Source organism: Pezoporus flaviventris, unplaced genomic scaffold, assembly GCF_033815535.1.
Source record: "Pezoporus flaviventris isolate CSIRO_AGI_PZ_B2104156 unplaced genomic scaffold, CSIRO_AGI_Pfla_v1 ptg000113l, whole genome shotgun sequence".
NCBI classification, from domain to species: domain Eukaryota; kingdom Metazoa; phylum Chordata; class Aves; order Psittaciformes; family Psittacidae; genus Pezoporus; species Pezoporus flaviventris.
Genome location: NW_026892661.1, coordinates 1995167 through 2016551, shown reverse-complemented (window position 1 = coordinate 2016551; position 21385 = coordinate 1995167). Strand labels below are relative to the sequence as shown.

Here is a 21385-nt window from a genome sequence, read left to right as displayed (position 1 = left end):
TCTTGGAATTATTTTGTACCAGTTTACATTTGTCTGAGGACTGTGGATATTTTTATACTAGTGCAAGTGCGTTCTGTATATTTCTGCACACATTATCCTGTGTTTTGCTCATTTTCTCATGGTTGCTGAGATGTTTCGTATTGTCTTCTGTTAACACAACACTGGCTCATAACTTTTATTTTATTATGGAAATCCAACCAGTTCCTGCTGGGTTTTATATTTTGACAGCTTTAATAGGCATCAACAACACTATTTATCTTCTCACTGCTTCACTGTTCAGGAAGAAGTTCGAGGCTGTTACATGGCTCTGTGCCACATTGGCACAACACAACATGCCTCCTGTTCTGGACAATTTGTTATGGTGACATTCTTCTTACAGACAGCAGTAGGAAAGTTCATCAGTAACCAAGTTCATCAATGGTCTGCAGGGGGGAATACATCTGTTTGGAAAAGAAACAAAGATTTTCTTCCTCCCTGGATACAGTTTCTTTGTTGCATGATCTCTAGTGTGTTCATAAAGAGAGCATGGGGTTGCTATACTGAAATCAATTGTATTTGAACAGCAAATTTTTCTCAAGTGTTTGTTGCTTCAGATTTTACACACCAATCTTATTTTGGCGAGAGCCATGCACCCAGGCTACAATTTTATGGAGAAAAGGAAGACCATTTTCAAGGCCTGTAGTTGCCACTTCCGTATCTCTCTGCTACTCAAAGGTGAGCAGTTTGGTTTTAGAGCACTGAAGACACAGGAGGCTGTTAATATGATCAGAGCTTCTAATGGATAAGTCTTCAATCCTTGCCCCTAGCTACTCAGTTTTCCCATGAAGAAAAAAGTTGTTATCTGATACAGTAGACAACCTGTTCTTGTTCTTAGATCAACTCAGATAACTAACCATGGTCACATGTAATATGCTTACTCCCACTAGAGAGCCAAGGACTGAATCTTATTTGGAAATACATGTTCTCCAGAGCAACAAAGGGCTCTATTTGAGAAAGAGCAAGACTGGGCAAAAGGCTTGCTTTTTAAGTGTGGCAATCATGTGCCTTTCATCCATGCTAACGCCACATGTAAGCTAGGACAAAAGAAGACAAGAAGATGCTATCAGTATCTGCTGAGACAGAACTGATAGCAAGGCTCTGTTCTTGGGTTCCTATATGCAGCTCACCTCTCTGACAGTGAAGATGGAATTGCTGTCACTGAAGCTGAAAGACTGCTGCTCTGAAACACTATATCCCATGCACAGTCTGGGTTCACCTTTATTTCTGTATTGATGCTGCAGCCTCCTTCAGACATTTTGCCTTTGCATTGATTGAGAGAAAGGGGTCTGGAGGAGGTAAGAAATGTTAGGCATAGGGATAAGAAGTATCAGGTGGGAAAGCTGTTGGCTATGTATTTCTCTCTGATAAAGGCAGAAGATGTTGCGTTTTAAGTCAGTTTGGCACTAAATCAATTCACTATAACACTGACTTCAATTGTTTTATTCTGGGGCTGTGTTCTTAATATCATACCCAAGACTCATATTTTTCACTGGTTTTAATCTTTTTTTTGGTCCAGGCTTTCTTCAAATTTACTTTCCTTGCTTATGTAACATACATGCTCTGTGTAAGATTATGTTCTCATTGAAACTCCGATGTTTGCATTCATCACTTAGGGCAGCTATTCTAAAGCCTGTTCTCTAGGAGAGTGAAGTTTTAGCTGTACATCTGAACCAGACATACCTGCCTGGGTAATCCTTGGATTAATGAACCAGTTATCTCAATAAAACAGGGTTTGCAAACTGAGGCTGTTCAGTGCTTGTGAAGATGGCTTTGAAATGAGAAGGCAGAGGTAGGGAATAAAATCAGTGCATAAATCAGAGCGTGCTTAAGGTTAGCACCCCCTTGGTACCGGAGGAAACGTTTTTAATCACTTTTCCACAATAGTTTAGGAAAGTGTGTATTTTTTTCTGAGACACGGGAGATGAACAGCCTTACAATGGCATTTATGTTACTTTTAAAACTGTCATGAACAACACAGAATGCACAAGCTTTGCTTGGCTGCCTTGGTGATAGCAAATCTCACTGCTTCTCCACCTAAGGTTGTGTAAACTGCTGCAAGCGGCTGCGCTCAGCTAAGACAAGTCCTATACACTTAGGAGCAGCCACTCCTAATCATTTAACATGTTAAACCAGCAGCGATGTACGTGATGGGATTTTACCGTGTATGCTGCTAGCCAGCTAAGCCCTTTGCCCTTGCGCGTTCCAACCCCTTGTACAACACTCTTTGCTTTCAAAGGGGCAGTCTCTGGTTGGGGGAACCTGTGCTGCCGGATGCCGGGCACAGAACACGTTCTGGCTTCACGTGGCTACAGCCAGACCTGGGCTCTGGCTAAACCCGAGCCCATGTGATAGCGACCGGGACAATCCAGGAGGGGCTGTTGCAATTGTGGGTGCGCCTTGCGCAAAGACACGGGGTGCAGGTTCGCTTACGGCCCCGCTTTCTCACTGCTGGGCAGGCTCCTGTCACCGACCTGAGCCATGAGGCTCCCCCTTCACCCACCGCTCGCTGCAGCCCCCGTGTAACCGCCCCCAGGCCGCTGCGCACTGCGAGTGCCCCCCCCCCCAACCCCATCACGGCCGTTACACAGTTAACTCGCCCCGCCGTGCTTTACGGCAGCGTCGCGCTGGGCTGTACGGCACCGTGCCCGGACGGAGGTCACCGAGCGGCGGCGGCGGCGGCAGCGCCGCGGTTCCGGCTCCAGCTGCAGCATGTGGCGGGTGTTGGCACGACGGGTGGCCCGGGGCGCGGCGGGGGCTCCTCGGGGACACTGCCGAGCGCTCAGTGGTGCTGGAGCCGGCCGCGGGCCAACGGTTGGGGCTGGACCGCTGAGCCGCGGCCCGGTGTGGGGCGGCTCCGTGCAGCGGCCCGGCGGGCTCCTGCTGCCTCTTGCCTGGCCTCGGCTCATCCCGTGCCGGTGCTGCAGCCTCCCGGCACACCAGAAGGTAAGAGGTTCCTGTGCCCCCCATCCGAGGCAGTCTGGCAGCCCCCTCTCCTCCCTCCCACCCCATAACGTCTGTGTTCAGAGAGCTGTTGGGTCCCCCCACAGAGTCCTGTGCCCCTCTGTTTCGGGGGCAGCCCTTTCATTTTCTATGTCTCGTTTCCTGTCACTGGGCAGCTCGGTTTGCCCCGGGGAAACTGCAGTTCTCTTCCCCTCTCCTGCGGTTCACATCTCCTTGCCACTACCTTGAGTCTTTCTGCCATCAATGGGTACCACCCTCATTGCCACTAGTTCTTTTTCCATGTACCTTTCTTTGTCCCCTGGCATAGCTTCTCCTTTTCTTGGTCAACCCCATCTCAGCATCCCAGTATTGGTTTGCCCTGAGGTCTTACCTGGAAGTTGGAGACAGTCATGACCTGCTGGGAATTTGCAGAGTCTCCTTTGTGCCCCCAGTTCCAGCCTGTGCTGAGGACCTATCTCTGCTCTATGCTTGGGATTCCTGTTATCAGGATTGTATGGGTTGTAACACTGCCCTATTCCTCACAGGTGGCCTTGCCAGCTCTGTCCCCCACCATGCAGATGGGCACCATTGCACGCTGGGAAAAGAAGGAGGGTGACAAGATCAATGAAGGAGACCTCATAGCAGAGGTATTCTGGGGGCACAGGCTGTGCTGCATTTCTAATGAGTTATGTGTGCATCCTGGGTTCTGTCCCTGGTTGCACTCATTTGAACAGATCTCTTGGGTTCAAGATCACAGATGCTGTTGGGAACGAGTGACCGACAGCCTTTCAAAACTGGTTGCTGCTTTTCTTTCTGAGCAGGAGCAGCATTTAACCTGTTTGAGAGCAAACTTGCCTAGGATTGGTGCCACAGGGTGATTTTTTTCCAGAACTGTGTGTGTCATGGCCATATGCTATCAGACTGGAAAGCTTTGAGAACACTGGTCTTTTCTGCTGCCATAATGATACCCTGTTTTCTCTCAAAGGTGGAGACAGACAAAGCAACAGTTGGCTTTGAGAGCTTAGATGAATGCTACTTGGCCAAGATCCTGGTGCCAGAAGGAACGAGAGATGTTCCTATTGGGGCCATAATATGTATCACCGTAGAAAAGTATGTATTTCGCTAACCTTTGAGTTGAATTTTCTCTCTCGGGGCTTCTTGGCTGTCTGTGTGAAAGGCTAAAGAGACAATCATCTGACTGCTTTTGCGGTTCTGTATTTTCTTCTAGGCCTGAACATGTTGATGCCTTTAAAAATTATACTCTAGATTCTGCAGCATCTGCCCCCCCTCCAGCCTCAGTGCCTCCCCCTCAAGCTGCAGCTCCCTCACCACCACCTCAGCCTTCTCCTCAGGCTCCTGGCAGCTCTTACCCTCCTCATATGCAGGTAAGAGAACATTGCTTGTGATTTAAGGCTTGTTGCACTCATTTTCTGTCTTTGGCATTGCTAGCTCCACAGCATTTTATCATAACTACTCTTTGGAGTGGGAAGTTATTAGCTACAGTTGCAGGAGTCTGTGCCATGCTTAAAGCAGGCTTTAGGGGAGGTCCCAGTGAGCCTTTTCAGAAACGTTAGCATCCCAGCTGCTGGTCGAGGAGGTTCTTGTCTCTCCAGGATTGTTTTGCAGTCTAGAAAAAATATACCTGCTGTATTTGCAGTATTTGGATAGTGCTGGTATAAAAAGACCTTGTGCTAAGTGTGAATAAGCTCAGAAGACCCTGTTTACATCTCGGGGCAGAACTCAAGTCTCTGATACTCTGATGAGAACACACCAGATGGGTTTGTAGGTGACTAATAATGAGTTGTATTTGTGGGTAATCTGTTTACTTTGCTTGGATATTGAAGCGTACACCTACCATTGTTGTATTTGAGCAGTTTGTAGCGGGGTATTTCTGTGACATTCATTTGAAAAAGAACATTTGAAATAGTAAACCTCGTTCCGCAGATGATACATGTAGGAACTGATTTCTTTGAGATGTTATGAAAATCAGTAATTGAACAAAGAATTAATTAAAGGCTTCTTAATCTGACTTGTGTTTTAGCTACTAAATTTGTTTATTTCACACTACTTGCCTTATCTGTCCAATTTTGCTCTGAACCTGTACTCACCTGTGCTGTATTTGTCGCACAGCAATATGTATGTGCAAACTTACAACATCTTTGAGTGCTTATTGGAAGCTTTTGTATAGCTTTTAAAGGGGCCAAACCTGTTTTTCACAAAGTGACTTGCTTCGGTCTTCCTTTTTGCTTTGCGTATAGCAGCTGCAAGACATTCCCAGTGTGACAGCAGTAATAATTATTTTGACATACAGATTACTTGCTCTTTGCTTTTGCTTGCTTTCTTGCTTAGGCTTTGATGAAAGGAGCCAGCTAGCAATATAAGATAGCCCTTTGCTGTAATGGAGCCAGATGCATTAAAGGCTGGCTACTTCTTTAGGTTGGCATCATTTAGTCAGGAGTTAAAACTGTGTTCCTGTTCCTTCTGTATGACCAGAACCTGATCCTCTTGTATCCTCTGACTTCACAGATCACTCTCCCTGCCCTGTCACCTACCATGACAATGGGCACGGTGCAGAGATGGGAGAAGAAGGTTGGGGAGAAATTGAGTGAGGGAGACTTACTGGCAGAAATTGAGACAGATAAAGCCACAATAGGTGAGTCAACTCCAAAGCCAAGAATGGATGAGGTGCCCTTTAAAGAGGGGAATCTAGAGTGCACTCTGTGCTAACTGTTCTCCTAGCTGCTCAGGACTTGAAGCTGTGGGGCAACCAAAACAAGTTTTTTTAACTTCTCATTCCATTGGAGAGCTAACTATCAGAGCTCCTAAAACCACTTCCTATTTCTTCATCAGTCCTTCTTAGTAATGTGCAGTGCATGGAGATTTTTTCCTAGTAGTTGCACTGAAAAGGATTCTCTTGCCTACTAAATATAGGACATGGTTTTAGTTACTGAAGTCCTCAGGAGCATCAGGCACTTAACCAGTTTTGTTTCTTTCCCTTAAGGCTTTGAAGTGCAGGAGGAAGGCTACTTGGCAAAAATCTTAGTGCCTGAAGGAACAAGAGATGTGCCATTAGGAGCAGCTCTCTGCATAATTGTGGAGAAAGAGTCTGATATTCCAGCCTTTGCTGACTACCAACCCACTGCGGTAACAGACATCAAGGCACAAGCTCCTCCTCCCCCTCCTCCTCCAGTAAGGACAATTCTTAGAATGTGAGAGAAGTTATGGGGACCACGAAGTTGTCTGATCTAACCTGTTCTGGGGGTTTGACAGTGCGAGGCACTGGCTCCAACAATATTATTTATGAATTTAAGGCCAACTCGTGTTGGTGATAGGTGACCTAAGAAGTAATTGCTAATTTGCCATCCAAAAATGGGAGCAGGTAGTTACTCATTACAGTGTCCTCCAGCCTGTTGCTTGTGCCACTTCTAATGCCTTATCCTTGAAAACCAGGAGCATAAATTGCTTGCTTGACCCTTTTTTTTCAGATGTATACTTCAGCAGCTTAGTTGGCCTCCTTCCCAGGAAGCTTCTGATTTAATTTCTGGCCCTGAGAAACTTCTCTGAATCTGAAAATCCTTTCAGATCAGTGACTATTTTTGTTATTCTCTAGACTGGTAATTAGATGGTCGTGTTCTCTTACTGTACCTTCAAAGCTTTTGCTGAGTGATCCCGAAGCTAATGGCTTTGATTCTTTTCTTAAGGTTGTGGCAACTCCTGCTGCTGCTCCTCCTCCTCAGCCTTCTGTTCCTTCTGCTCCAGCAGTCCCTACAGCTGGGCTGCCTCCCCAGAAAGGAAGGATCCTGGCTAGTCCCCTGGCAAAGAAAATTGCAGCAGAAAAAGGAATTGACCTTGCTCAAGTGAAAGGTAGGTTGTCTTTCTGCTTCCTTACTTTCACTGTCTAGTGTCTGTCTTTCTCCATACATACTTGCCTATTCTTCTCTTTCCTCCTTATTAGGAACATCCTGACTATGCAGCTGTCCTTGCCAGAGGTTGTGTTAAGCGACTTCTCTCTGTTGAATAAAACTGGTACCTTTAGAAACAATGCCCTGTTGCAAATATTTGAAATCCTCTTATGTTTTTCTTTGACTCTTTAAGGTACTGGACCAGATGGTAGAATCACAAAGAAAGATGTGGAGTCATTTGTGCCATCAAAGGTTGCTCCAGTGAGTAGGCATGAGATCTGTAAGAGTAGATACTTGATTATAGTGATGGAAATGCTCTATAGAAATGCAATTACTATATGGAGATGTTATCGCTGGATTGGTTGGACTATGATGCTATGTGGGCTATGGTGACTGTTAGGTTGTAAAGTTTAATCTGTCAGATACATGGGTGAAGTTTTCTTCCTTTGTCCTATGGTATTTCACTGAGATGAAAGAAAACTTGTGTACTCCCAACCCGTCATCTCGTTGCTACGTTGTAGGGATTGAGGTAAACTCAGTCCCAACAGATTGCTGAAAGTGGCAATTAGAATGAAAGCCATGCTTACGAACAAAGAACCTGCTGTCAGGTTCAGTAACAACAAATCGGTTGTTACTCAATTGCTTGTCTTTTATATGAGATGATGAAAGTGTTGCTTTGTGTGCTGCTGGAGGGGATGCGGCTGAGTGCAGTTTGTGAGTGCCTTCTAGGGTACATCTGCTGTACACAGAACAACCATCTAACAGGACTTAATGTTCTGGGAGCTTCATAGCAGTGTATATCAGTTGCATTTTTAAATGATTGAAGTTCTACATTTAATAATCAAATATAGGACTTAGAAAGAACCTAGTGGATACTGGAGAGGTGAAGCTAGAGAGTAGAAACATCTGCTGCTCTAAAGCAAGAGGCAGCTTAGCCTCAGCACTTGTCCCACATAGTGAATTACTCTGCAGAATTGATATTTGGATAGTACTATGAATTATGCTGTCTTTCTCTGATTGCAGGCTCCAGCAGTAGCGGCAGTTCCTGCAGCTGCTGCAGTTGCAGCAGCACCAGTGGGGACCTTCACAGATATCCCTATCAGCAACATTCGGAAGGTAAGATTTTATTCCTAAGAATTCTTTGCAGTATAGAATTTTCCAAATTAATTTATTTTGATTGCTTCTGTTGTATACCCTCAGGTCATTGCTCAGCGGTTGATGCAGTCTAAACAAACAATACCTCACTATTACCTTTCTATTGATATAAATATGGGAGAAGTACTGGTGCTAAGGAAAGAACTCAATGAGGTAAAGCCTTTAGGCATGGTGAGAGTGTGTGCGTGGGGAAAGCTGCATTCTTTCACAGGTTTACCCACCTGGCTTTTTGGTGATATGCCATTTTGTCTTGGAAAAAATAGTCTTTTCAGTGCCTTTTCTACCTGTTGTGCCTTAGTTCTGGACTGTCTGTGATAGAATGAGACTTTTTACCCAGGCACTGTGCACTGATTTCTGTCTTCCCCAACAGGGCCACTTTACTCTGCTTGGTGTTGTTCAATTCTTCCAGCTGGGAAGTTGGACAAAATGGTACAAAGGTTCTAAGAATAAAAAGGGTAGAAAATTTAAGCGAAAGAATAATTCTATGTCAAGTTTGGGGAAAAAAATCAGACATTAAAAAAGGTTGTACCTTTTTAAATTATAAGAGGTACCTCCTAAACTATCTTGGCACTTCAAATATTAATGTTTACAAGTAGTGAGTTTGTTTTCTAAGTTTCTTTAAACAAGCCTGCATGGCAGTGACTATCCACGTTAACTGATGTAATGTGTAAGAGGCAAACTGACACTTCCGTATCTCTTTATTTACAGATGGTCTCAGGTAACACTAAGCTTTCTGTCAATGACTTCATAATTAAAGCTTCTGCTCTGGCTTGCTTGAAGGTGCCTGAGGCAAATTCTTCATGGATGGACACAGTTATCAGGCAGTAAGTTAATGGTACAGTCAAAGCCAGAAATTTTGTTCGGTAGGCTCATGGCAAACCAGCTAGGATTTAGAGGCAGGGGAACAGATATAATGCAAAGGTTGAGAGGCTTTTGTTGAAGTGCTAAGAACTTTGCATCCAAGGCCAGTGTGCAAGATAAAATAATTGTTGCAAAATTAATATTAATTTAGAGTTGTCCAAACAGTTCTGAAAATTACTGTCCTTGTTACCATGCTAGAGTAACTAGCATCTCCTTTGTGTCTTGCAGAAATCATGTGGTGGATGTTAGCGTTGCAGTTAATACTCCTGCAGGGCTTATAACCCCTATTGTGTTTAATGCACATATAAAGGGCCTGGCTTCCATTAGTAAGGATGTGGTTTCTTTGGCAGCTAAAGCCCGAGAAGGTAAACTTCAACCTCATGAATTCCAGGTGAGAAACTCAAATTGCTGTTAAACATTACTGCCCTTGACTTCTGTTCAGAAGTCCTGTTTAGAATGAGCAGAACCTATTCTCTGATGTTTTAGCCATGTTTGTTAATATTCCACATGAAATAGCTTTTTTGAGTTTGACTACGAATGTGTTTTTCTTGTAGGGTGGTACATTCACAATTTCCAATTTAGGAATGTATGGGATTAAGAATTTCTCTGCTATAATCAATCCACCTCAAGCCTGCATCCTTGCCGTTGGCTCCTCAGAGAAAAGGCTAGTGCCAGCTGATAATGAGAAAGGGTAGGTGTGCATCTGATTCTGCATATAGCGAGCTTCTGATTTCAAAAAGTTGATATACTGCTTTCATGACCTTCTGAAGTACAGTGAGATCTTCTATAAAGGGGTCACACAAGTTGAAGAGAAATGCAGTGACTGATGAATGACCTGCCATACATTTTTTTTGCAACTTCTTTCAAGTTAAGGAGAAGCTGTTTCTTTCTTTGAGGCCTAGTCTGCCATCCACAATAGTTGAGGCACCTGTTCCTCTTTTAACAACTTGTTAAAATTTGCATTTAAGGAAAACCTAAGGGAGGGATTATAATCCAAGTATTTTGTATATAACATTGCCTTGGTTGAAGATTGAATTTGTGTAGATCCAGGAGAATGTTTTGGATTATTTAAACGTGTTAACAGTCTGTCACTGACACATGGGGAAGCTCAAGGTTATTTGGTAAAATGGCTGTTTGTTTTCGATTGTGTGAGGCTGTTCTTGTGATTCAAGGATAGATGAGCTTCCTGTCCTAAAGGGAACATACAAATGTGTTTCTTAATTGTAGGAAAGGAATTAATACAATTCTGCTGTATGATTGTAATCTTTTTCAGAAGTCCAAAGAGAGAAACGTCTGCTGCCAAGCACCAACTACTGCTGGTTCCCTGATAAAAGCTATTTTTGCCTTGTTACTGGCAGTGACTTCCAGAGGATTGTATTAACCTTTTCTTTCTTCCGTCTTTCAGATTTGATGTGGCCAGTATGATGTCCGTTACACTTAGCTGTGACCATCGTGTTGTAGACGGAGCAGTTGGAGCACAGTGGCTTGCTGAATTCAAGAATTTCCTTGAAAAGCCAGTAACCATGCTGCTATAATTTAACCATGCAAGCAAAGTTTTTCTGGATCACACTGTTTTATTTTAAACAAGCTATTTAGACGTGAGTGTTAAGACTTATTAAAAGAGTTCCTTTTTTATTTTAAATATGTATTATATTATCTGGTAATGTTATTACCAGTCTGTACAGAAAAAGTTTGCAAAAGTGCTTTTCAGAGCAATATTACAGCTATACTGTATTTTTATACAGTTAACTTGCAAACTCTTCCAAAACAGAGTTAAGCATCCCAGATTTAAAAGTTATCCAGGCAGTATGCATACTGCCATCTGCTTCTAAACTAGGGTGAACGGGGAGGTGGGGAGTGCACACCAAGCAATTTCATCACCTCTGTTGTTATTAATTTGAGTTATAAACATCTCTTCACAGGAGTTCAGGTGAGATGGTAACTGAAACGTACAAGTTAGTAAAAGGTGGATTCCCTTACTGTCCTGTTCTGCTGGGATGGGTAGTATGACATGCACTAAGGGACTGAAGCGCCTGGGAATAGTTTCTCAAAGGCCAAGTGCTAGCATTCCAAATCTCTCTTTGGAATCTGGCACTGGTCTGGACCTTCTCAGCTATGTGATCCCTTTTGAGCACTTTAAGGTGAAAGAGCACTGATATCTGTGGGGTCACAGCTCTCAGATACCACAGGGAGTGCTTATCTCCTTGCGGACTTATACTTACATGTGCTTTCTGTATGAAAACTCTAATTGCTTTTCCTCTTGTTAATATCAGACTAGGACACCATGGAAAGTAACCATTTTGCAGAATGTTTAAGAGAAACTGTGTGCTGGAACCTAATATAGGCAAATCACACACACTTAATAATCCCATCAGTGGATATTAGTCCTGTGATGACTCAAATGTTTGGAATTTTTTTCCAGGCATTCTGACATAGGAATCTCTGAGTTAGTCACTGGTACTGTGGTTCTGCCCCGAATTGTCTATGTTGTTCCAGCCTCAGTAGGCTGCAAAATGTGCTACCATATGTATATTGTATGTAAAATACTTCAATAGTTTGTTGGACTTGTGTCCAGTTACCCCAGTCATTGTATCCTGAAAGGGGTGCAGTGCTGAACATTCTTAAGCTCCATTTTCCACATGGAAATCTTAATGTGAAAAGGATGGCTGTATAGCAATTACAAAGTGTCCAGGAGAATTACAAGGGGGTAGAAGTCTAAAAAAAGAAAAGAAAAAGTTAAAGCTGTTCTGTTTTTCTGTATATTGCATTAAGTACTGTCTCCTGTAAAGTTCTACAGCGTTCACTAAAGATACTGGAAGAAAATACTATGGAAATTAAATATTTTTGTGGGAACTGTTTAATGTCTGGTTGCCGTGATACCTGGTTTTCATGCCTGGCTTAAGCAAAAAGGTGCATTAAAGGTTTAGCTTTTCTTTAATGTTCTAAAATATCTTGGTTCCAGACTTGCTCTAGTGAACCTGTGTTCTATTAAATGTTTGGAATTGACAACTACTAAAACCTCTTCCAGTGCTTTTGTATTCAGTTGTGTGTAGCTTACTGTACTGCTATAGCAGAATCAGAGCTGTTTAGCCTCTCAGTCTGATCATGAAACTCACCCTATTAACTTTAAATTGTAATTACAAATGTTCCAAAACAATACATGCTCTATTAGTATCATGTAGCAGTGAACTTGAATCTTTCTGGCTTCCTTGCTGCAGCACACCTCAAATTCTGGTTACAGAGACCTTTCACTCTGGAACACTTGCAACACAAAAAATCCTGCCCAGTGCTTGTGCACTGAGTGCTGATAGTGATTTCTGGTCCTGCTTGCATCCCGCAACAGGCCAGCTCAGCTCATGCAGTGGTGGAATTTCATCTTGAACTTGCAACTATAACCACTGAAGAGTGTCTCAATGCAGCCAGAAGTCTCTTTGAAACAGAGAATGGGGAAAGCTAGGAGTTAACTGCACTTTCATCAGTTTGTATTTTAAAGTTGCAGCCCAAAACCAATTTGCCTGTTTCCATTTCTGATCTGATGAGTATCAGTACAGAAGCATGGTTGTAATGCACGTGTTGTAAGCCATAAGAATGACATACTACCAAATCAATCATGGAAATAAGATCACTTAAACTTTTGTTTGTCCCTGTGCCAATTCTAGTCATGCTTAGTAATCCTTGAAGCTGTTTTGTGTTGCTTTTTGTTGCTTTGTATTACTTTGTATTTTGTGTATTACTGTAAAATAATGCAGGTGGTCTTTCCTAATTGAAATGCTGCAAGATTGTTTTTGGTTGCTAGCTTCACTCCAAGCATTCCTGAGCTTTGAATCTGTAGATGTTGTTTTGAATGGTACAGAATAGGTCTGGTTTTTGTGGTCTCATTCAGAGATTACGAAACCAGTAAGAACTGAGGTCAAGCATATTCAGTGACTACAAAGCCTGTTCCTGTTAAAATCAGCAGGGATTGTCCTAGAGACTGAGAACACCATGCAGGACAACTTGTAGAACTGTGTATGACACACCTCTACAGGTTGCAGTATTAAACACATGTGAGACCTGCAATAACCGTGTTTATCCAGTAATCAATTTATTCTGCAAAAACACTTCACAACTGTTACTGCTGTACCTTAAGGCAAAATGAATGTATGCATTTATGGTCTTTTACTACAGCTGTTAACATATTCAAGTCAATCCTTGAATATTTGCAATCTTTAAACTTATATTTGTCCTAACTTTTGTGGTGTTAATGTTCCTTCAGACTTCCTTTTCTACATACATTTGAGGTATTCACCCCTGAAGATCAGAAGGTCAATTTAAAGAAACCCATCTCATCACCTTCTAAAAGTTAGGATTCTCATTCTGAGCTTTTTTTTTCTTCTGGCATCTGTGAACATGAACTGGACAGAATGCTGCCTTTAAGGATCTGGCTTGGCAACCAGCACTGTGATAAACAGTATCTGTTTTCCTTTGTTAAATACCGCTGTAGTTGTTTCTTCATCCACCAATTCTGGCAGCTCTAGTTGCAATTTGTATTTTCCAGGGACTTCAATCACTATGTCATCCTGAACCAAGAAAATTAAAATACTTGATTAACTATTTGACAGTGAATTAGCAGTGAGTGTTTCTAGGAATTGGATACTAGACAGAAAACATAGGATTGTTATTTCTGCTAGCTTACCTTTGACATTCTCAGATCACACTCAGAAACCGAGCTAACCTTAGGCAATTCAATTCTGAGTTCAATTTTGAGTGATTTCTTGTTCGCATCCTTTACAGTGATCATTTCATAGGCAGGGGTACTGAGCTTCTCTGGCGTTTCAGTGCTAGCAATTTCCTCTATCAGATGCCCTTTCGGCTGCCTCACATGTTCTTCCTTCAGCAGGACCGAAGCATTGCTGCAGTCCTCAGCTTTCATAGTGTGTAGCATCTCGTCAAGTGTTAGTTCTTTCAAGAAAAGGAAATTTTTCACACATATCACTCAGTTACTGAAGTGTAATGTTACGACACTTGACAAATACATCATGAAAGTTTTATCTGTAACTAATTGGCATTAACAGTTTTGTCAGCTGAAGGCTGTTACTGGCAGTTTTCCTTCGCCCACAATTATGTTATATTGCCAGTGGGTTAAAGTTACTGTTTTCAGACTACTAGTTAACAGCCGCAATCCCTTTTACTCAGGTTAGGGCAGAAGAAACTTGAGCACCTAAAAGGATTAAATGGCAAGAGTTCCCATGTTTACTGGATATAAAAAAAGGGAATATGCAGTTCCAGTGTCACTATGTTTTCTCAGTTGTAAAACACCAAAGATAAATGCAAATAGGCCAGCAGGGGTAAACTACTGTCTGGTATGAATACTTCTGACTTGGAAGCTTTTGGTTTTTGCTTAAGGCAAGAACTGGGTTACAGATGAGGCTTGAGTAAATTTGTTGGAGAATCTAATAGGTCAAAGAAAAGCGACTGCGTTATGTCTGCATACCCTTCTTTGTGTTCTGACTGTGATGTGGAGTTGGCCTCTGCCTTCCTCTCAGACGCTGCTGCATCGTTTCCAGGCTTCCCTTCAGTTTGAATGATTCAATGGTGTACAAATGAGAAAGAGTAAGGTCGCATCGTTCCTCAACAAATTTAAGTGTCAAATGGATCAAGTGCTCCATTTTCTCTGGGTTTTCTTGTCTCCTCTGAAGAACATCTGGGTTATAGGCAATATCTATAATGCTGTAAAGGTCTATAAAAGTAAATTATGTGTCAGAATTATTTTGCCAGTGTTCTTTATAGCCACTTGATTTTTTTAAGAGCAAAGGAAACTAATTCGTGGCTTCTGGTCAGAGCTGACTCTTTTCAACCTCATCTAGAGAAACACCCCGAGCCAAGAGCTGGCGACGGCACAGCACCACCCCCTGTTACAGCGACAATCTGCGTGTGATCGCCACGCAATGCAGTAGTGCAGGAAGAAATGCATCCGGGGCGAGGCGCAACTCTTGCGGGACATACCTCCTTCGCCAGATACCTCTTGTAGCGGCCCCGCACTGACAGGTGTGGGGTCAGCGGGACCTTTAGGTGCCGGGAGCCTTTTCCAGCTGCAGACATTGATGAACAGCGGCCTCCCGACACCACCCTGCAAGAGACCGACCCGCGGCTGAGCGCCGCGTCCCGCAGCACCCGGGCGGGAGGCCGCGACCCCGACCCCGCGCACCCACCGCGGGACGCGCCCGCAGGCACAGGTGAGGCTCCGGGGGAGCGCAGAACAGCTCTGCCTCGGCGCGCTGCTGCTGCAGGAGCCGGCGGTAGGCCTGGGGCTCGTTCTCTGCCATCTCGTCCAGCAGCGACCAGAGTTGCGCGGCCCGCGTTAGCGCCGCGCCCGCCATGGCTGCCTCCGGTCGCCTAGCAACGGCCGCCGGAAGGGCGGGCCTCGGCGGGTCCGTTGCTTTCCCCGTCCGCCCGCTGCTTCCGCGTATTCTGGCCCTGCGGCCGCTCTCGCCCTGAGACCTCCGGCCCCGCGGCGGAGCTGGGGGCTGCCCTCTTCCCCCCCGGAGCCGCCGCGAGATAGCTGCGCCCCGGGGCCCCGGCGTGTGCTGCCAGGAGGAGGCACTGTGCGGGGACCACGTCCGGTCGGGAGCCGAGAGCAGGCCCTGCCGCTCCCCGGCTGCGGGGGTGCCCCGGTGAGCGGGCCCGGGGGTGCCGGTGGGGCCGGCGTCTGCGGGGCCGTGTAGGGCGAGAGGATGTCCCGGGTGCCGGTGGGGAAGGTGCTGTTGAGGAACGTCATCCGGCACACGGGCGCGCACAACAAGGTACGGCCGGGGCCGGTGGGGGCTGCCGTCCTCGGCGGCCTCTTGTCCCCCCTCTCTGCGGTGACTCTTCCGCCTGGCTCTGCCCCGTGGCCGCTTCTGCGGCCGGCTTTTGTCCGCGGGTGCGAGTGCAGCCGCCCTGGGCATCACGTGGGGGTTGCTCCGAGATTCGGGACCGCTGGTACTTCCCCGGTAGTGCGGAGCAGGCAGTGGGGCAGGCGGAATGCCTGGGTTGTGATCGGGAGAGCAGAGAGGAAAGAAACTTGTTGAAATCAGCCGCGTAAGCACCGTTAGTCTCGATTTCAGTTTAATCTGGTTTTGAGTTCTTATCCTGGGAACGTGCATATTTAGATAGACCGATGTGTGTGTATATATATATATATATTCACCTATAAAAATTGTGCCATGGAACATATTTTCTCAGGAGTTTAATGAAAACTGTGGTTTGCTTTGCTTTTTTAAAAGTAGTAAATCTTTCTTTTTTCTTGTACTGTGTATGTATTGTTAATTGCATCAAAGAATTTCAACGTTGTGGTAATGTGCACAGGCAGTATTTTAGTGCCAGATTAAGAAACTCCGTTAACTTTAGCAAACTCTCTAATGAATTTTTGACATAATTCAGCAGGTCTAACTCATTTGTTTCATATGTTTATAAAGTTACTTATTTACTGTCAACGTCCATAAACACAAGTATGTGTTAAACCATGCAGTATCTGCATGCTGTGTTTTATTAGCTTGTCATGTAACTTCTCATTTCATCTTGGTCCTTCCAGATTATGTTTATATACTGCATTCTCTAACAGTATGTATATTTAGGGTGGTAATGAATAACAAGGTAGGGTAGCCAGAACAGATGAGATAGCAAAATCAGGCAAACCCACCATTTCTGATGCTGTTACCCTCATGTGCTTTGTTATATTACTATCAAGAGGTTTTCCTTTTGGTTACAGCTAATAGAAAATAATCTGTTTCAGTATGGTAGGAAAGCTTGCTGTGAATTTTGTTGCAGGAGAGTTGAGCTGATGTTACATGCTACGTGTCTGTAAAGTTTCCCTAATGTTCCTCTGGTTTTCCTTCTGTGACTTTCAGATTCAGGAAGAGACAGAAATGTGGAAAATAAGGGAGTGGGAGAAGCAAACCGAAGAGACTTACTGGAAAAGGCAGAGCAGAATGCTGTCAGACACCTCCAGGTGGGTTTTAGTTGTTTAGAGGAGTTAATTGTCTTGACTTAATTGCTAAGTTGCTGAACTCTTGTTTGTTACAACACTTTAGGAGCATTCTGTGATGAATGTGTGTTGATAGTGTATGAAGTCAGACTACAGATACATTTATTTTCTCCTTAATGAGTAAGTGTCCTGGGTTCAGCAGCAGTCATTTTTCTCCTTCTTAGTAGCTGGTGCAGTGCTGTGTTTTCAACTTTAGTCTGAGAACAATGCTGATAACACACCAATGTTTTTCATTGTTGCTAAGTAATGCTTAATCCGACCAAGGACTTGTTCAGTCTCATGGTCTGCCAAGTGAGGAGGGGCATGGGAAGCCAGGAGGGAGCAGAGGCAGGACACCTGACCCAAACTAGCCAAAAGGGTATTCCATACCACAGCACATCATGCCCAGTATAGAAACCAGGGTGAGTTACCCAGAAGGCCCACATTGCTGCTCCGGTTGAGCTGGGTATCTGTCAGCGGTAGCTGAGCAATTGTATTGTACATCACTTGTGTTTATTGTTTTCTTTTCCTTTCCCCTTTTAATTTTATATTCTCTCCCCTTGTTATTTCCCTTATCATCATTATTATTGGCGGTAGCAGTAGTGGTTTTGAATTATATCTTAGTTACTGGACTGTTCTTATCTCAACCCATGGGATTTACATTCTTTCAGTTCTCCTCCCCATCCCTCTGGGAGCTGGGGAGGGAAGAAAAAGAGGGGGAGTGAGCAAGCAGCTGCTTGGTTCTGAGTTAACAGCTGGGCTTAAACCATGACAGTAAGGTTTTGTGTGAGCTGTTAGTGGTGACTGTGTTAAAATGATAGCTGGTCTTCTTGCATAGATGGACATTCAAGGCTTGCTGCATTTTTGTTCCTCTCACTGGACTAACCCCTTGTTCAGAAGTTTTCTGCATCACAGCTGAAGAACAACTGTTCTCTTTCCACAGCAGCCGAATGCGCAGTGATGGTTTTGATGAGGATGGCCACAGGCCTGACTGGAAAGCAAAGAACTCACAATTTCTGGACCTAGTTGAAGATGATCTCCTTAGGGCCCGATCCTGGAACAAAAAGCTGTATGAATGTGAAGCCAACATGCCAGACAGGTCTGTGGGGGAATTACATTCTGTGATTATAATTAATTAAAACACCTTTTGGGGGTGATGTACCAAGAAGTTAGTACATTTGTATTTCCAGTACATATTCCTATAAAATAATGCTTGGTTTTATTTTGAGAATAAGTAACATGTACGAACTTACTTAGTGTCACAGGGTAAGTGACACAAGTTGAATTATAGAGTCTCTCAGTCACAGTTAGCAGCAAAAGCTCAGCCTTAAGCTTAGCAGCTAAGCTTAGTATTTATTACTTTGCCCAAAGAACTTAAAAAGTTAGTGCTGTCCAGGGTTATTTTAAAGAAACTTGGATTGAAATTATTCCTGATTAGAAATGGAAAGGAGGCTGAGAACATTGGGTATATTTAAATAGTATAAACTAAATCAGTTATATTTCCTTCCTTTTTTTTGGTTGGGAAGGTTCTGATGGCCCTTCTTTGCTGTTGAAACTCATGTTCATTCTGTGGCTCTGTCGTTTCAGTTATATTTTTTTCCTTAAATACCTTATCAGTTTCTAATACCTGGTTCTGCTTTCTTACAGATGGGGTCACAGTGGCTATAAAGAGTTATATCCTGAAGAATTCGATACAGATAGGTAAGGCAACTAGATGTACTAACGTGTCTGAAATCTTGCTCTGTCAGGTTATGCAAGAAATTTGTTAAACTGAATTTTAAGTTCTCAGTATGGATCAGCCTTGACTGTAAGGCAACATTGTTTATTTACAGATACCTGCTGAAAATTATCTAGTCCATTAATGCAGTCCCCCCTTGTCTGAGTCTTAGGAGAGATTTGCATCTTTTATAGTAATTAGACTTGCAGCTTGAGCTCGAGTTACTAAAATGCTGTGAATCTGGAAGGTCTGTCTGGGCCAACAGGGAGCCAGAGTAGTAGGCTTAATCCTAATCAGCTCAGTATATTCCCTCTCAAAACGCTCCAGGTTCCCCTTTCCCCTTGTAATGCACCTGTATTTTCTGTTTCTCCTTACTTGAAGAATATAAAATCTTTGAGGAATATAAAATCTTTGAAGAATATAAAATATAAAAACAGCATCCTGAGGAGTGGAGACTTAACTGTAAAATAAGATCTAAATACATCAGAATTAATTATTTTTAAACTATACTTAGCAGAATCATCACATACAATATTTGTCACGCTTACAGATTTGAACTAACCTGCTGTAAATAAGCTTTCATCACTCAGTGGCTTTCAGTACATACTCTCCTTGGTTGTGGCTCATATACCTTAAACAGAGGTATTAATAAGGTGTGAACCCGAGCTGTTACTAAGTACTTGAAACAAAAGTGCAGCTACCTTGTCTGTCAAAGCATCTGTTTTCCTGCCCTTGCCAAATGATGGGCTTGCTTAAAGCCTTGAGACAGAAGAGGCTTAACTGCTGTGTGGCTGCCTCTCTGCTTCCTTTTGACGATCCTGTGCTCTTTCTACAGTGACCAGCAAGAAGGAGATGACCAAAGTGCTATCAATGGTAAGAAGAAATCTCATCTAGAAAAGCAAACTGCCCGGGAATCGCACAAACGGAAAAAAACAAAGAAATCGCACAAGAAGAAGCAAAAAAAGCGATCACACAAAAAGCGAAAGAAAAAGAAAAAGGAGCAGGGGAGAACATCATCAGATTCTTCCCAGGAGAGCGAGTGCTCAGAAGAGGAGACTTCAAGCACTCGAAAAGGGAAACACAAGCGCAAGAAAAAGACCAGGAAAGTGCCTGCCAGGGAACCTACCTCCTCTTCTGGGCAGGAAAGTGACTTTTCCCATGCAAGCAGCTCAACCACCAGCAGCTCTGAGGACAGTGAATCTGAGGAGAAAAAAGAGAAACGGCCCCCCAAAAAGAGAAAGAAACGTCACAATTCTGTTTCAGAGAGGCACAGTGAAGTACCGGAGAAGAGGAGCAAGAGGAAGAACTGGAAAGTGGCTGCTGATGAAAAATCAGAGGATAGCTCAGATGAGGACTGATGAGTCTAGGCTGCAGATCAAACAATAACGTAGAGGACAGAGGCAGGTATTTGTCTTTCAGCACTGCCCCATGGTACAAGTCGTTTCAACACTGTGGTTTATATACATCCTGCCAGCCCACGGGGGAGAAAATGAGCCTTGGCAGCCTGCAGTAGGTGCCCCCTTGCTTTTCATTGACTTGACATTCAGAAAACCAGGGGAGCAGTTGTGTGCCTAACGGGTTGGCTAGTCCTGACAACTTTGGATTCTTTTTGTGTGACCTCTGATGCAAGAAAATGTTACAGGCTGTCTGCAGGGGAAAAAGGGGCATGTTTGCACCAAGGTCTTTTTGTGTTTTTTTTTTTTTCCTTAAGTTTTAACAGATTGCTTTTTTGGGTTACCAAATCAATGACCAAGACTTGCAATAGGAGAAGGGGAGAGACAAATGTCTGATAACAGAGGAAATGTCACTGGGTTTAACCCTACAGTAGCTTTGTTTTCCCATCTTCTAACAAAAGCAGGCCTTTATGTTGGCATATACATGGTCAGCTGGGCACAGAAGGGACATTCCAACTGAAGGTGCAATGACTCGTTCCATGATGATGAACAGACACCAGTGCATTTGTGTGTGTTAGAGTACTCTCCAAATCCTGGCATTGGCTGGCCATTGTGTCTACCTTCCCTTCATTCTCTCTGGGGGGATGCTGAAACTATTTGTGCTGACAGAGGAGCCTTGGTGGCTGTTGTGATCTGTTTCTGGTCTGCCCAATGTATTACTGGAGAAATCGGTACTGGGCCGTTCTCCCTGCAGCTGAACAGCCAAGCCTTTTAACAAAATAAACAAATCTAGACATGTTTGATGCTTTTGTCATTGTTTTGGAGTAAATCCTGGGGACCAAGCACAGGCCTGAGAAGTGTAGGTGGTACTTGTGTCTTCCCTGTGCCGTGTTTCTGCTTCAGCAGACCAAGTGGCTGTGGAAGACTTGGAGGAAGTAAAGTAAGGAAGGCTGGACTGGAAATTAGCCATCTGGGAAAATGTACAGCGCTGATGTGATTGTTGTGTCAGTGACCAAGCACAGCTCCAGCTTTAGTCTACACCTAAACAAGTACAAAATAGTGTCAGTGCCCCTAGGTCCTGCTTGTTGTTCCCCTTTTTCACTTCCAAGTGACGAGACAGTCTCTGCATGTCACTGCCTGCTAGTTAACACCGAAGACTTGGAGAAAGCAGTACTGCAGAGTCAGTTTGCTTTCAATTCTTTTATCGTAGTCACTTTCTGGTCAGTCACGCAATACCAGTGCAGGAGCTTTCTGTACATCATGGGCGATGTCCCAGAAGGTGTTTATTTCGCGTAGCTTCCCTCGTACGAGTATTTTCCATTAGCCAGCCTGCAGGTGAGGAGCGCCTCGGTTCGCTGTGGCCACTGCTGTGGGTGTGAAGGTACAACCAAGC

At 43.9% G+C, this 21385-nt stretch overlaps 3 protein-coding genes across 5 annotated transcripts; 2 read left to right on the top strand and 1 right to left on the bottom strand.

Moving 5' to 3' along the window:
• The first annotated feature begins 2678 nt into the window (after positions 1-2678).
• Positions 2679-11758, top strand: DLAT (dihydrolipoamide S-acetyltransferase). Its single transcript, XM_061478183.1, has 14 exons — positions 2679-2982; positions 3525-3626; positions 3965-4089; positions 4208-4364; positions 5506-5632; positions 5981-6168; positions 6681-6843; positions 7075-7142; positions 7905-7997; positions 8082-8189; positions 8745-8860; positions 9126-9288; positions 9452-9588; positions 10303-11758. Exons 1-14 carry the CDS (start codon positions 2749-2751, stop codon positions 10430-10432), a joined length of 1911 nt encoding a protein of 636 aa, XP_061334167.1. The 5' UTR covers positions 2679-2748; the 3' UTR covers positions 10433-11758.
• Positions 11759-12223: 465 nt separating this feature from the next.
• PIH1D2 (PIH1 domain containing 2) lies at positions 12224-15305 on the bottom strand. The gene is made up of 5 exons (XM_061478189.1): positions 15089-15305; positions 14883-15006; positions 14371-14616; positions 13573-13838; positions 12224-13456 (listed from the first exon to the last, which is right to left on the bottom strand). The coding sequence occupies exons 1-5, from the start codon at positions 15254-15256 to the stop codon at positions 13310-13312; spliced, it is 951 nt and encodes a 316-aa protein (XP_061334173.1). The 5' UTR covers positions 15257-15305; the 3' UTR covers positions 12224-13309.
• NKAPD1 (NKAP domain containing 1) lies at positions 14973-20101 on the top strand. 3 transcript variants are annotated; one of them, XM_061478191.1, is made up of 5 exons: positions 14973-15112; positions 16766-16866; positions 17825-17980; positions 18529-18582; positions 19434-20101. In XM_061478191.1, exons 2-5 carry the CDS (start codon positions 16784-16786, stop codon positions 19954-19956), a joined length of 816 nt encoding a protein of 271 aa, XP_061334175.1. In that variant the 5' UTR covers positions 14973-15112; positions 16766-16783; the 3' UTR covers positions 19957-20101. The 3 variants fall into 3 exon arrangements, with proteins under 3 accessions (XP_061334175.1, XP_061334176.1, XP_061334174.1); XM_061478192.1 differs by lacking the exon at positions 14973-15112 and adding an exon at positions 15432-15550; XM_061478190.1 differs by lacking the exon at positions 14973-15112 and adding an exon at positions 15432-15679.
• The last annotated feature ends 1284 nt before the right edge of the window (positions 20102-21385 follow it).

Excerpts from the sequence above, each read along its gene's own strand:
- PIH1D2 (XM_061478189.1), bottom strand. The coding sequence starts at position 15,256 with ATGGCGGGCGCGGCGCTAACGCGGGCCGCGCAACTCTGGTCGCTGCTG. Across the intron at positions 14,617-14,882 it reads AGAGGTATCTGGCGAAGGAG|ACCTTTACAGCATTATAGAT; the intron begins GTATGTCCCGCA and ends TTACTTTTATAG. Across the intron at positions 13,457-13,572 it reads GTGATCTGAGAATGTCAAAG|GATGACATAGTGATTGAAGT; the intron begins GTAAGCTAGCAG and ends TTCTTGGTTCAG.
- DLAT (XM_061478183.1), top strand. The coding sequence starts at position 2,749 with ATGTGGCGGGTGTTGGCACGACGGGTGGCCCGGGGCGCGGCGGGGGCT. Across the intron at positions 4,090-4,207 it reads ATATGTATCACCGTAGAAAA|GCCTGAACATGTTGATGCCT; the intron begins GTATGTATTTCG and ends ATTTTCTTCTAG. Across the intron at positions 7,998-8,081 it reads CTATCAGCAACATTCGGAAG|GTCATTGCTCAGCGGTTGAT; the intron begins GTAAGATTTTAT and ends GTATACCCTCAG.
- NKAPD1 (XM_061478190.1), top strand. The coding sequence starts at position 15,611 with ATGTCCCGGGTGCCGGTGGGGAAGGTGCTGTTGAGGAACGTCATCCGG. Across the intron at positions 16,867-17,824 it reads ATGCTGTCAGACACCTCCAG|CAGCCGAATGCGCAGTGATG; the intron begins GTGGGTTTTAGT and ends CTCTTTCCACAG. Across the intron at positions 18,583-19,433 it reads GAAGAATTCGATACAGATAG|TGACCAGCAAGAAGGAGATG; the intron begins GTAAGGCAACTA and ends CTCTTTCTACAG.